The sequence below is a fragment of the Balaenoptera acutorostrata genome, chromosome 8 (genome assembly GCF_949987535.1).
Source record: "Balaenoptera acutorostrata chromosome 8, mBalAcu1.1, whole genome shotgun sequence".
NCBI lineage: Eukaryota > Metazoa > Chordata > Mammalia > Artiodactyla > Balaenopteridae > Balaenoptera > Balaenoptera acutorostrata.
Window position 1 is genome coordinate 14372509 of NC_080071.1, and position 15382 is coordinate 14387890.

The window sequence follows — 15382 nt, forward strand, 5'->3', positions numbered from 1 at the left end:
AAAATAAAATAGAGGCCCGGGATCATGGGCTGCTTTACAGATGACAGGAGAGCATTTCTAGTAATTTAGACCTCTTGGTTAATGCGCAATGGGGGACCTAAATAGTGTTGAATTTGTGATATAGAAGGTCATGTGACAGCAAGCTCCTTCTCTAAGTTCTTTCCTCTGAGAATCTTAATTATTTTAGAAATTTTGCAGTTTCTTCCACACCCAGAGACTACTTCAGTGGTGACCTGAGCATATCACTCCTCTGCTCCAAAGGCTCCCTATCATCCTTAGTAACATTTTCTAAGGGGTCTGTCTCCCCTGTGATGTAATCTTTATGTTACCAGTCCCTGTCGGCAACCTGAATAACACATAGTGCATGTCTATGCACTATTTCTCCAATATATGTTGATACTGTTATCATTCATAACATAAACATTTGTTTCAACATGTTGCTAAATTCAAAGCCCCTAATATCTTTGGGTATTTTCTCAAGCAATGGTTACTACAACTATAACTACCATCCTTGGGGCGTAGGGGTGGAATCCATGAAAAATTTTGACATTGTAGGAGAATGTGCAGGAAAAAAGTCAGTCTTGGTCAACTTACTATACTCTGTAATTCTGTGGCCTCTTTTAGATGAAGTTGCTCCAGATTGTCGGGTATTGTGTGGTAGTGGCCTTTACTCTTCTCATAGTTCTTCTTGTACTGGTACTGAAGGGAAGGTGGCAAAAAAGGCACATTGATGGCAAAGCTGCTCAGCATTCTTATTTTTCCTCTTTACATTAGATATTTACACAGCAACAGCACCAAGACCAAATTAAAATTAGCAAACACTACATAGGGGGGTTAAGAAAATGTTTTAAAAGGATGAAGATCCACATTCAGTATTGTCAGTTAATACAAGGATGTAAACACTTAGGTTATATGGCTTATTCAAAGTAGGTTTTAAGATGCAAAGTTAAAAGTGAAAGAAACTATTCCAAATGGTAAGTCTATGTTTTTAGAAGGGGGAAAGGGAGTGGTTAATTGAAAAAAAGTTTAAATAGTCCCAAAATAGCATTTTTATATTCTGAGAGGTGTTATAGTCAGTGGAGAACTGGTAGGTTAATGTTGTAATTTGGAAGAACGCACTCAGAGAACAGGAGAGCTTTCTAATAAATATAGTGCCTCAGTAGCAGAGAAGGAGATGCAAGTGACCTCAGAGAAGGAATTTAGTTGCAAATGGGTGAAACAAGCTGTTTCTGGAGCAAATGATTGAGCTTACAGAACTGGCGAGTTGGCTTGTATTCAAGACATGATTCATTATCAAAGATTCCTTCATGTCAGTCACAGGTTTGTGAAGTTTCTTCAAGTCAGCCTTATACTTAACCTGTACAACAGTAAGGGAAAAAAGGAAATCACATAAATAGGAAATGGAAAATGGTATTAATGGAAACCATAATAAGATGTCCCATCCTGAAACAAACGCTGGGGATGGCGGTGAAAAATCATACCTCATTCACAATAGCCAGAAAGTGGAAACAATTCAAGTGTCCATCGACAGACGAAGGGATAAACACAATGCGATGTAAACATACAATGGACTATTATTCAACCATAAGAAGGAATGAAGTTCTGACACATGCTACAGCATGGATGAACCTTGAAAACATGCTAAATGCAGTAAGCCAGACAAAAAAAAGGACAAATACTGTATGACTCCACTTACATGAAATCTCTAATAGGCAGATTCATAGGGACAGAAAGTAGATTAGAGGTTACCAGGGATTGGTGGGAGGGGGAAATGGAGAGTTATTGCTTAATAGTTATAGAGTTTGTGTTTGGGGTGATGAAAAAGTTTTGGAAATAATAGTGGTAGTTGGACAACATTGCAAATGTAATTAATGCCACTGAATTACATATTTAAAAATAGTTAAAATGGCAAATTTTACATTATATATTTTACCACAGTTAAACAAACACATACCTCACTTGTGAGATTATTAGCATCTTTCATGATTTTGAAGAGCTGGCTGTCTCTTGGATTGTATTTTGGTCTCTTGCCCTTCTCTTTGTTGAAATTTTCTCGGTATTTAATCTAACAGCAAATGCAAAAATCCAAATTATTCCTGAGCATCAATTAATTTGAAGACTGAGGAATGGAGGAAATGTAAATGCAAAAGAGTATGTGCTACACATAAAGGGGTCATATAACTTATTATCCAAATTAGGACACTTTTAAGAGTAAAAGTGAGCACTATTAATAATTATGTTGGGACAACAGGCAATTGAGAATAAGATCGAGTGATATAGTATTTGTTTTGCTCATTTTTATATTATCCAGAGGTATGAAAGATATTCACCTTTTTTTGATGCAGAATAAAAATGCATGGGAAAAGGCTTCAGACTAAATTCAGAGAAGTGATCTAATATATTTGATTCAGAGCATTTTGGTCCTCCTAACTAGCAAAACCAAAAGCACTTTAGGTCTATTGCCAGGAGTTCCAAGAGGCTTTATAAATGATCAAGAAGGGTGAGAAGAAAGGAATCTAAATCTAAATCAGGAGATTTATTGTTATGTACTTTGGCTACATCATTTTAATTTTTTTTTAATTGGCAAAAAAATTGGCATAACTTCTGAGTAAAAGCAGCACAGAATTTGGGGGTTAATGGCTTCGGTATAATTTCAGGCTAGAAGAAGGAAAGAAGTGAGATAACTTTAGCATAATGAGAAAAATAAGATTAAATATACTTGCAGGATACATAAAAGTAAGAATACACAAAGGACAAAATAACTTCAATTTAAAAAATAAGCGCAATGCCTGGCACTAATATTTGCTCAATAAATGTGATCTGATTGAAGAAAGAAAGAGACAGTCATAATGCCTAGGTAAAATAGCTAAAGATGACGATTTACTTATAGGGATATTCAACAGAATAAACTGAAAGTGACAGAAACATTTCCTTATTGAAAAACAGACTGATGCCTTTGTCACTAGGATTAATCCAGAAGTAGAACTCTACTAGTTACTCACTCTAGGAATAAAGAAAAATGAGCAATTTCTAGAAGTTAGCCAGCTAAAAGGGCAATATTTGATGCTCCAGGACACCTAGAGTTTCTGTTATTGGTAAGATGAAAGACTCGCTCATTCAAAGTTAGCACACCAGGATCTGGTCACCAGACATTTCACACTGTAGGCATTTAAAATCAGTACCCCTCATGCTTCATCACTTTACTTCCCCACAACTTTACACATCCAGCAGAACAGGAACAAAAGGAGACCCCTCAAATGCTAAGAACAATGAAATCTGCCACATCGGAGAAAAAGCATTCACAGTGCTGAGACTCATTTATTTTGAATAAATCTCCAGTGGAAATGTGTAGACAAAATAAGCATGCAGAACAGTACAGCATGATGCAGGCACACTGAGTCAGACACACAATGGAGGAAGCAGAAAACATAATAGAAAAACACAATGTGAATAAATGCTACAATGGCTCTTCTCTGAAAGGAAATTCACTCCCCAAATAAAGAAATGCAAAGCCTGCTAAGGAAAGTCAGAGGTGGTGAGTTGTCTGAACCAAGAGAAAACTTTTCCTAAGGATATAGAAACCCATAAGACTAGGGCCGATCCCAAGAGCAGTGAAACACAGAAAAAGCAAAGTAAACTAGATGTGCAGAGTCAGACTGGGGAAGGAAAGATGCAAAGGCCAATTTCTGATGAGAATAAAATCCATTTCTTTTAGAAGAATGCTAAAAATCCTCTATCTTTTAGAAAATAACTCACTTCTGAGAAAATATTTGAAGAGCAGCTTTCTACTGGTCTCATTTCAGTTCTTTTCTGTTAATTTTAAGTAGATTTAAATTTCTAACTTTTTAATTAAGAAAAAGAAGTTGTGCCTCCTCTTTCCACAAGAAGGCCCCAAGCAAGTTTAGGTGAGCACAAATGCTGCTGGGAATCTGAGCCAACACGTTCGACCTTCCTTTTTGACTGGATCTTAAGAACTACTATATTTTGCTTGATAAGGACACACATCAGATTCAGGACTCCAAGAATTCTCAGAAAGGTGCGGGATTAGGCAGGAAGTACAGTAAAACCACATTCACGTGGCACATGGAATGGAAAAGGCTTCTTTTTCTTGTTGACCAGGGAAGTGAGAGGCGGCCATGCAATGCCGTGTATCAGCAAACGGCAATACCAGTGTCCATTACCCCAAAGGGCTCAGAGAGTGTGAGAAAATGGTTTCCGATCAATTATTCTTTCAAAGTTCAATTAAATTTAAAGATCTAACATCCAGTTGTTCTGCTCCTTTTCAGGGACTTGAACTGTATATTGGCGCTTCTAAAGACTGAAGAGCAGGTCCAAGAATTAGAACATTTCTTGCCACTGAGACTGTAAAACAGGGTGAAAGCTATGAGTGAACACATTTTGAGCAGTGTATACTGTTGATTCAGAGTATGTCTGAACTGAGAGACTGTATTAAATACCAGTCTTAAATGTATTAAACACCAGCAATGGTAACCAGCAGAGGCTTTCTTTGTGTGGTTGCAGATGAGATTCTCAGTCTGTTTTCACCTTTTGATTGGTGTCAGCAGCCTAAAGAAGTTAGGAGGCCATCTCCAAATCTACTCTACCTTCCTATTCCAAAGGCATGTTCCAGAGGGAAAGTTTCATGCAGGAAAAGACAGGTGTGTGCAAAAGTATATCCTTTGACGAATTTCCACAGCATTCTACACGTTCCAACACAAAACCAACAGAAAAGAGTGCGACTTGGTCAGTCCCCTGACCAAGGCTAAGAAGACAGGCGAGAGAAAGAGGAAGACAGATATATGGAATCACTGGTGCCAGTCTTACATCACTGATGAGCACATTAGTTTTCTTAAGCTGCCTCATCATAGGGGTGTCATAAGATGCGGCGCCGTGCCCGTACCCTCTCCTTTGGCCTTTGACGTATTCCGCCTAGAGTACCAGCAAGACAGCAAAGTCAGCACGGGGAGGGCCCACACAGAGGGGACGTCTCCTTGGACCAGGGGCCACACCATGAAGCTGTCAATCCTGAGGCAAGCCTTTCCCAGGAAGTAAACCCAGGAAAGGGAGCTCATAAAACGATCTTGTTGGGACTCATTCTCCACATCATAGGATTCGCTTGGGGTTAGAAATACAGGACTCTCTATTTGTAAAACCAGCAAAGTCTTCAAAATTTCAACTTGTTTTTAACTTGCTAATGGTATGACCTTGGAGATTTAAAAACATATTAAAATTTTTTACATTGAAAAGTTCATGTTACATTTCATTATTCTTAGAGATTCCACTGTATCTTGCTGGTGATTTCATATCTTGGTTTCGAGTACTTATACAATTCCATTAACTTGTAATAAAAATACCGCACAGGAGTTTTAAATTCAAAAACTTTTTAAAAATAGTATTTGCTTGTCATCAGTCATCTGAACTTTTTGTCTCCTCATAATTCCCTCCTGTTTTGTCACTTGATGTTACTACTTGTATCTTCCAAAAGATTGGGATCCCATGTTTGGCACTGCTGAAAGTCATACATACAACCACAAAAGGTATCCTAAACGTATTTCTTCAAACAAATACTTGAGAAAACAGACAATGAAAAGAAGGTAGGATCTCTGAATTGGAGAAGAAATAAGATATTCCTGAGCTCGTCTTTTGGGACTAAAACTTGGTCTCTGAAAGATCTGGTGGTTGATCATGGGGTCTCTGATCTAAAGTCTGAAAACTTGTCATAACTCAGGAGTATTCTAGATAATTGGTCTCACAAGGGAAATTAGGTAATGGGGCAATCAAGTTTGGACACATTTCTAAGTCCATCTACTCAATAATATGAAATCTGCTAGAATTAGGCATTCCCCCTCAGCTCCCTGCGCATACCTCGATCAAACACTTACAACCCCAAACTGTAATTATTTAGCCATAGACATATAGTCTGAGGACATCTACTGCCTCTAGTTTCTAGCCCAGGCATTCAATATATGTTTGCTGAATGAAAAAATAAAAATGACTGCATCTGATATAACTTTTCAAAGCTTTTCGTGATATAATTTTCAAAGCTCTGGAGTGCTGCAGTATCTCTCTGGTTGCTAATACTGCACTTTCATTCTGGGAATCACTTCTTCCTGCAAGGTCTTTAAACATCTCCTCACATCAGAGCTGCTGCTTGCCCATCTGTTTTACCTGGCTGCTCAGCTTGGCTGCCTTCTTGGCCATCTCAATGTCTGGACGACCAAGCATGCTTAGCCCGTGGCTGCCTTCCTTGCGGTGCTTGGCTCTGTACTCCACCTGCATCAAAGAAAAGCAGAATGGGCAACACATTCTAGGTGGCCAGTGACCACGAACTACTTGTTTGCAGTGACCACTGGGGACTGGGTACCTTCTAAACACACCCTTACCTCGCTGGCCTGTTTGGCTGCCTGCGTGGCCTTCTTGATGTCTGGCCGATCGGCCACTGTTGTGTAATGGAGGTTTTCTTTAGCATCTTTTTTGTAAGCGACCTTTATTTGGAGAAAGAAAACATTTGCTCACTTGAGAGATACGCTATCTTTCTGAAAGGAACCTTTTACTAAAACCAAATCAACCCCACTATCGTATTTTTTAGACCACCAGATATAGAAATTAGGGTGACCACTCACTGGACCCAGCCCAGCATATACTAATGTGGGATCCACCAGCTCAAGTGGCCCCCTGAGAGTGAGAGGAGAAACTTACATTACTCTGCTTCTTGGCCACCTCCATAGCGTGTTTCACCTCTGGGGGCTCCAGCATGATGGAGTAGTTGGATTTTCCTTTCTCCTTGACAAACTTCTCCTTGTAATTTGTCTAAAAAGAGCCAGAACTACTTATGTGAGCAGAGGAAGCTGGGAACAGAATTGTTTTCCTTGAAGAACTATGAGAAGATCTCGAGGAAAATCCGTGGCTCTCCATTTTGGTGCCATTTTGGAACTGGGGTCTCTGATACATATTCTAGTTCTTCCCTGTCATTTCTGTCCTGGAACCTGACGTTGAACCACACACCAATCTTTGGAGAACTGATGACAAGCAAATTAAACTCTTTCATTTACCATTTCTACCTTTTTAAAATAAGTGGAACCACACAGGGCTCATAAAATACAATACCATGATTATTAAAGCATTATCCGTAAGGATGTAGTGGGCAGAGATTACTGAGACACGAAGAGGTGACTTTACTTCTCTAAAATTGTTCAGCAGTGTAAGGAGAGGGGAGATGATGGGAGAGGCTGATCTTTACCATCAGTGCTCCCTCCCTTTATTACCACTAGGTTAGTGACATCTTATATTGCTAGACAATACATCCTATGGCCAAACCCACATCTGCCACAGTTGCCGTAATTGGAAAGCCAATAAATACTGAGCTGTCTTTTAAACCAGCGTTCAAAATTCACATATAGGTACTGATGGTAAGAGTGAAGTAACGTAAAGGAAAGTGTAAGCAAAAATGCGGCTTACAGTCTTTTGCTGGATTCTAAGGTAAAGTGCTATTGCTGCTGCCAAGAGTCCTGGGGCTGGTCACTTACATCACTGACGTTCCTGGTCACTTCCTTGACATGAATGGTGTCCCGCGTCTCTGGCAGTGTTGTGTATGAGCCCTGAGCCAAGTGCTTCTTCACATGCCGCTTGTACTTGTTCTGAGGCAAAGCACAGAAAGCTTGTTTGAATGCCTGCCTGGGGCATCAGCCCAAGACGGAAGGCGAGCCTATGGGTTGCTGGAGGGTTACCTCGGACACCAGATTGCTGACTGCCTTTGCCAGGAGGATCTGAGGCGTATCGGGCACGGCATGGCAGGTTCCTCTTTCCTTGACATGTTTCTGTTTGTATTTCAGCTGCAGGGGTGAAAAAGAGCATTTCTTCAGCTCCTCTGAGTCTCCTGCATATTTTTATTAAGCTCCCAAGTTACTAAATAGAGCTGGGAGAATAGCATCATTGACGGAGTAGAATCATTAAACTCAGTAAAAGATCTGATGTTTGGAAATCTTGGGAAATATCAAAAAAGGATTTTCTTTATCTCATGCAAGTTGAGGCTTTAATAACAATCAGAATGAATCTTACGATGAATCTTTATACATACAGCCTTAGTTCACAGCACTTTCAAATATGTCATTGGACCCTCCCGCAAACCCTGGGAGGCATTATCATTCCTCCTTTCCAGATGAGGAAACACAGGAAGCATAGGAAGCGTATGACCCCACAGAAATGAATATGTTTCCTTATAGAGTCCAACCAGGCCTTCAGAGTCCCCACTGCGGCGTGTGGATTATCTTGAGGTGCAGTATAGATCAGGAGCGGCCACCTGGCTGTAACAGCTTCCCACTGCTGCCGCTCTGCTCTGCCAAGTCACTGGTGTTGACCGTGGGCAGCAGCCTCCTCTATCCCGTGCGCCCCTGGGCACTGGGCTGCAGAAGACAGCCCTGAGTGAGGTTAGGCCTCTTGGAAGGGACTGAATACTTACATCACTTTCTATTATAGAATTTTTCAGGGCCAGCACCATGTCTTTATCATCAGTGACAGAAAGCTTGCAACCCTTGAGGAACTCCCGGTCCAGCTTGTATTCAAACTGTAACAGAAGAAAGACAGAGGAAGATGGGAAAGGGTGACAGGCACAGGAAGAAGCTGGTATTTGGTTGAATTTGCAGGGAGTCCCCTCCTTAAGGGCACTATGGGGATTTGCCACCAGGATGGGGGCAGGGGCTTCTTGGCTGGGCCCACTGCAAGCTGGGCTCCTCCTTTCCAGCCCCGAGGCCAGGACAAAGCCCTCCTGGTCCTCCCCCGCCTCCCTCAGGACTCTGAGCCATTAGTGTTTGGGCCCAGCCATGGGAGACCAGGCTCTGTGGCCAGGTCTGCTTCCTGAGCTTGCCTTCCATGCCTTACAACCCTCCTGTCCTTGGATCTCAAATGAGCTAGGGTTAACAGCTGTGACAGTGGTTATTATGAATAAAGATTAATTTTTCTGTCTCAAGTATGTCATGCAGTTCTGACTGCCTCTCTTATCTCACATCGCTTTGCTGTAAGGATGACTTGGCGGCCTGGATGAAGTCCGGTCGGTCAGGGATCCATCTCCAGTGGGCTTTGTTGGCTTCATACTGCTTCTTGTAATCCAGCTGTTTTTAACAAGACAAAAACAAGTCACTTCATTCAGTGGCCTGAATTCACAACCGCACACGTGGCACAGAGGGACTCATCTTGCATCTTAACATATAACAAGTCATGGTTCTTTATGCAAGAGAGAGCCCCAATTAAAATTTCTGTACAATGGATGCAACTAGTTGGCCACACAAGTTGTCCTCTTGTGGGACCCTTTGGCCTCAAAATAGGGGCTAAAATTTTTAAAGGCTCCTGGCGAAACGATTCTTCAAACTCACTCTGCCAGTGCAGTCTAATCATTTTCAGAGTCAAGTACTTTTAATTTCTAACTAAATTCAGATTTTTTAAAAAAGTATTAAACACTTGCAGTATTTATTTCATGCCAGGCACTTTTGAAAGTGCCATATATATATACATATACATACATATATATATATATATATATATAAACTCATTTACTCTTTATCACAACTATATGAAATCAGCAGCTGAGGAACTGCCTAGAAGGGCTAAGTAAGCTGCCCAGGTGAGACAGCTAGTGAACAGTGGAGCTGGGTTTCAAACCTGGGCAGCCAGGCATCAGAGGTGCTTGTGGACTTGCTAGACTTGCATCTGAGCTGGAGAACTGGCTGCCTTGGGCTGAATCTGAGGCACAGAAGTGAGTGTCCTTGGGAAGAACCCTCATCATCAGGCACATTTCTTTCCTCACTCTTTTTCTTTCTCCTTTTTTTGGTCAAGGTATAATCGATATACAATAAGATAAACATGTTTTATAAGTTAAAAATGGATCCAACTTTTCCCCATTCTACTGTGAAAATTTTCAAATGCATGAGGAGTTGCATGAATCTTACAGAGAATACCCATACACCCAGCACCTAGATTCTACAACGTACATTTTACTGCATTTGCTTTGTCCCACATCAATTCTGCTACCCGTCCCTCTGTCCTTCCTCAGGACACCTGTATGCTACCTGCCAGTCCCTAAAGGCATTTCAGTTTGCTGGCCCTAATAAATGTAAGTTCTCTGTAGCACTAGTAGGCACTAGTTGGGTTTTATAATATTTCATTATATAACCACTTATATATTTTTAAGAAGTCGATACTCATTTAAATGCATGAAAGTGTTTCTGTGGTTGAGGCTTTAAGATGCCCCATCACAAAGAAATGAGTCAGCGCAGGGAGATGTGAACAGGAGGAAGGTCTAGGCCAAGTCCTGACAGCACCAAGCAGCTCAAGTGTTCTCTTTTTTTTTTCAGGAGAAGTAGGCTGTAGAGTTTGTGGCAGGAGAAGAACATGGAGACCGGAGACACTGTCGAAAACGTAACCTTCATTTCAGAATTAAATCCCCCATTTTTCAGCATCCTAACATGGCGGCTGAGCGGGTATAACATCCATGGGCTGTCCTTGCTCTTCCCCACTCTCCTTTGTGAGAACCATAGGCAGCACTTAGAGGTCAGTGTTATCACTCATGCTCTGGGGCCCAACCCCTGATCTGGACTCACTAGAGCTCAATCACCTGAAAAGATGTCAAAAGAGGCCATGTGCCCTACAGAAGCTGATGAACCCCTATTAGGCTTGGGGACGTTTCTGGAACTTACATTGGTGTTGACTTTGTAGGCATCCTTGGCTGCTTTGATATGAACAGCATCAGGCTCAATAGTACAGTTGGACTTAGTTCTCTGGTAAACTTCTTTGTATTTCAGCTGTGGGAGGAAACACAGGTCAATTTTTTTTTTTTATAGCAGCCCACAAGTATCTTAAAAAACAAGAAATTAAAACCATAATATAGTACATGATACTCCTTAAGACTGAATCAGTCTGTTGTGAAGAAAGGATGCAGCCATGCAGCTATGTGACACGCACCATCCTGTCTCAGATCTTAAAACCAACTCCCCAGGACACATCGTGTATGTTCACCAGTGTCACCATAGAATTTATGTCCTCTGAGCTTGTGCTGAAAGGGGCAGCTGGACAGCTATCCAAGTGTGTTCTCCTGTCCCCAAATCAGAAACTCCTGAGTTCAGAACACCTTGAAAACTGTTGATGGAAGAGAAGCCTTCCCCCATTGGCTCACCCAGATGGGATCAGGCTTGCCCTCCTTCCATGCCCCTACAGTTGTAGCTGCTATCATGTCGTGTTATAATTATTTATCTGTCTATTCTTTCCGTTGAGCTGAATCCCTTGCGGGCAAAGATTGTGTATCATTCATCACCTCATTCCTAGCATCAGGCACTTAGGAACCCAATAAATATTTGATGAATGAATGAACTGATGGATGAATGCTGTCGTCACTACTGTCATTGCTAGAGCCAGCGCTGGTAAGTTTGGGCATGTGTGGGTTTGAATGGGAGGGGGAGAAAAGGGAAGGCTTAGCCTCTTTGAGCCCAACTGCTCATTTTTTCATGTCTAGCCTGGAATTTCTAGCTTCACCCACTTTTGCTCCTTTTACATTTCAGGGCCCTGGGACTCCATCTGGGACTTCTCACTAGTTATTGCGGAAGGATCTTAGGTCTTACTGTGACTGAGTAAAACTGTTCTACGGAAGCCATAGTAGCACTTACTAAACTTGCCTGATCATGAGAATCACAATTTTCTGTGCTTCACCATAGATGTAGTAAATCAGTAGCTTTAGGGGACTGACTTGGAAATTCATATTTTTCATCAACATCTCAGGTTATTGTTACAATCAGAAATTTAGGGAAATGGATGCAGAATAGCTTCATTTTTCTACACTGAGAGGGAAAGGGCTGCTCCACATAAGCGATCTACCATATAGATGTTTATGAATACCCGATGTTCATGTTCGAAGTGTCAAAATTTATTTTAACATAAAAAAATATTAAAAACATTTTAAAAATGATTTATACATTTCTGCCTTCATAAACAGTGCACTGACGTATTTAGCATTTTTCTTGGCAACTTAGAGTCAATAGTGTGAACCCATTTGTTTAGCTACCAAAGAATTCCTGAGCACCAGCCTCAGTCAAGGCTTTGGGGTAGGGATTCCATAGTTGCCTTCATTATTCTTTATGGTGCCCATATAGCCATTAAAATATTTAATCTATTTTTTAACCAATATTATGATAGTTTTCCACCATAGAATCTAGCTATATATATGAAAATATACGAATGTAATTTCTCCTCAAATTCAGAGTATTAGAATTTAATGGCTACCTTTTCCTCTTAGCCAAGACGAAACTTATAGAGTATTAATAGAGTCTATGGCACACTGCATTTTTCAGACTGGTCTGGAAGCTTCTACTCCAGCCTCTTAGAACCCATCCACTCTGCCGTGAGACGGCCAAACCACACGGAAAGGCCACGTACAGGGGCTTTTGTCTATACAATGGCTGAGCTCCCAGCCCAGCCGTGATCGGGAGCCAGCTCTGGGAGTGAGCCTTCCCGCCTGAGCTGCAGCGCGTGGGGTAGAGCATCCACTCAACTGTGCCCACTCAGCTCACAGCTCACAGAACTGTGAGCCAAAAAAGCATGACTGCTGTCTCCAACCACTACATTTAGAGTGATTGTTACACAGGAATAGATAAGTGGACCTGGGTTTGTTATATCACATTACAAAGAGGCCAAAGTGAGAGGGGCTGTAAAGCCATCCTGGTAACTTACATCACTGACTTCATCTTTGACCTTTTGGACATGCAGCAACATGGGCGTGTCGTGGATTGTGGTGTAGCCTCTGGGTCTGGCCTTGTTGTATTCCAGCTTATACAGTATCTGAAGGAGATGAAAAGGCAGAAAGAGGCAACTTTATGTATCTCAATTGACATTGTAACATAATGTAAACATATAAAGGCAACATTGTTGTTGTTTTCATTGAGTGTATATAAAGGAAAGAGAATTCCATAAACTCAACAGGTGCTTTCATGCTTTCTGCTAAGGCTCCAGTGCCTCTACAATGGGGTGTCTGCCAATTTGGTTGGAACAATTCTTTACTGTAAAAGAAGAGTCCTGAGCATAGTAGGACACTTATTGTCCCTGCCTCCTTCCCTCTAAATGGCAGTAGAATCTTCCAAACAGGGACTTCCCTGGTGGGGCAGTGGTTAAGAATCTGCCTGCAAATGCAGGGGACACAGGTTTGATCCCTGGTCCAGGAAAATCCCACAAGCCCGCATGCCACAACTACTGAGCCCATGTGCTGCAACTTCTGAAGCCCGCGCGCCTAGAGCCCATGGTCCACAACAAGAAAAGCCACCGCAGTGAGAAGCCTGTGCACCGCAACGAAGACCCAATGCAGCCAAAAAAAAAAAAACTTTTCCAAACATCGTGACCATCTAAAATGCCTCTCCCACATTTGCAAGTGCCCCCCCAAGGCCAAAAATCCATTCAGTGTTTCTTGTACTTACATCGCTAATTTGTTTGTTGACTTTTGTAGTACGTAGGTGTTCTGGAGTATCCACAACTGAGGTAAACTTGTCCTTTGTTTCTTCATAATTTTTCCTGTACTTGATCTAAATTGTAGAGGAAAAGAACAAGTTAACTTGAAGTAGAAGAGAGGGCTTTCAGGGACTCTAGTTTTTCCTCTTGAGAGAGTCCCACGGCAGAGTAGGATTGTTATATAAGCCATAGATGTGCGGGATGATGCCATGCTTTCTTAACTGGAAATGTTTATATAAATCTGTATTTGATAGCAACAGTGTAATAGAGTGAGCTAATAATAATAATAATAATAAATATTTTCCATATATTTTATCCATGTGGAAACTGAGGCCCAGAGAGGTTAAGAGTATGAACTAAGGGCACATATAGAGTGAATCTCAGAGCCAGGACTAGACCCATGTTCTCTGGACTCTGGCAAGTAATGATTCGCTCACAATATGCTACATCGAATATATATGATCTCTTAAGTATGTTTCCATATCAAAGATGAAACAGGTAAAAAAAATGAATACATACAGTTTGAAGTAGTTATTTTTAAAGACATTCATTTTTGAAATTTTCAAGTCATGATTTTTTTTTTTTTTCATGCACATAAGCGGTTTCAAGCAGTACAGACACTGAGAACACAGCAAAATGCCATGCACAACTATCTGATGATCATATCGGGACCAAGGTAAAAGTTCAGGCAAAGAGAATGTTCACAGGAAGACCTCATCCTCCTCATTTCATGTGTTGATCTGATGTCAAACTAAAGTGATAAAACAAGTTGCTAATACAAAAGACTGATTAAAAACTTTCTTTGCGTGTGGGAACAATGGCCTTTTATTAACATCGTATCTGGTAGTTAAGCAATTATCACTGTCTTTTGCTGCTTCAAATTTACCTTCCAACATATGACGGGAAGGTGGTGGTGTGTGCTTCAGTTGACCTTGTAGGAAGGCAAGGTGATCAGCAGTGCTGTTAACAAGGGTGTGTGAGGACAGATGTGCTGGAAATAACCTAGCAAATTCAGCATCAAACTCAAGAGGGGCCATGAATATGCACAATATTCAAAGAGCTGTGCTGTCATCCTCATCTCTCCAAAATGGTACAGTGTAGTCATTATTGAGCAATGGACACATTAGACAAAAACATTAAATATTCACATCTTTTAAATACTGTCAAATTTACTTAACATCCTCAATCTCTAAGAAATCTACTTCTTTGGGGCAAATATTGAAAAACATAAAGTTATACCAATTTGGAAAAGTTTGAAAAACTTTGAAATAGTCTCAGTTAATATTACTTGGAATTCCAAAAGTGTCAGAAGACGTACAAATGTTGGCTGCTACAGCACCACACTTGGCCACATCCAGAGTTCATTTACAGGGAGTGAATATTTATGCAGCTTTGTCATGTGAAACCAGCTTGGTCAGGGGGCCAGGGAAGGAAATCAGGGAAAGCATAGAGGTGAATGCCCCCAAGGCTTCTAAATCTCTTCTTCGCATCACATCAGACATTACCTGGCTCCACATGTATGTGTTGTAGAGGGCAGTCAACATATCTGGACGCAGAATTTCATTACATCCTTGTTTCAGAAGCATCTTGGCACTAGATTTATATTTTCTCTGTTCATGCAAAGAGCAGTGAAGCACAAAAGAGACTTGTGAAGACGGAAAAGAACATAGCTCTATATCCTGATCACCTCTGAGTGAAGAGATGTAGGCACACACACTTTGTGTTCTCACGTGTGTGTGGGTGAAGACAACCAAATGCATTATAATGCCAAGCAGGGTGACGTGATATTTGCAGTTGACCACCCACAGCCCTTGTGGATGGGGAATAATAGAGCCAGTCCCACCAAAATTGCCTTATAGAAAAGGTGACATCAGTGAAATAGAAAAACACAGTAAGGAGTTCT

At 41.1% G+C, this 15382-nt stretch overlaps 1 protein-coding gene across 23 annotated transcripts in view; it reads right to left on the reverse strand.

The window, feature by feature from the left end:
* The window catches only part of NEB (nebulin), a 215554-nt gene that overhangs the window by 26352 nt on the left and 173820 nt on the right, over positions 1–15382 (reverse strand). For 20 of the 23 annotated variants that reach the window (XM_057551795.1, XM_057551792.1, XM_057551794.1 and 17 more), the window contains 14 exons: positions 14985–15089; positions 13449–13553; positions 12712–12819; positions 10689–10793; positions 9003–9107; positions 8459–8563; positions 7728–7832; positions 7527–7637; positions 6700–6810; positions 6384–6485; positions 6169–6273; positions 1955–2065; positions 1253–1357; positions 595–699 (listed from right to left, as the gene is read on the reverse strand). In XM_057551795.1, the coding sequence (XP_057407778.1) occupies positions 595–699; positions 1253–1357; positions 1955–2065; positions 6169–6273; positions 6384–6485; positions 6700–6810; positions 7527–7637; positions 7728–7832; positions 8459–8563; positions 9003–9107; positions 10689–10793; positions 12712–12819; positions 13449–13553; positions 14985–15089 (1488 nt within the window). The remainder of the gene's footprint in view (positions 1–594; positions 700–1252; positions 1358–1954; positions 2066–6168; positions 6274–6383; positions 6486–6699; positions 6811–7526; positions 7638–7727; positions 7833–8458; positions 8564–9002; positions 9108–10688; positions 10794–12711; positions 12820–13448; positions 13554–14984; positions 15090–15382) is intronic. The other 3 variants (XM_007183067.2, XM_007183058.2, XM_057551781.1) reach the window with 1 other exon arrangement.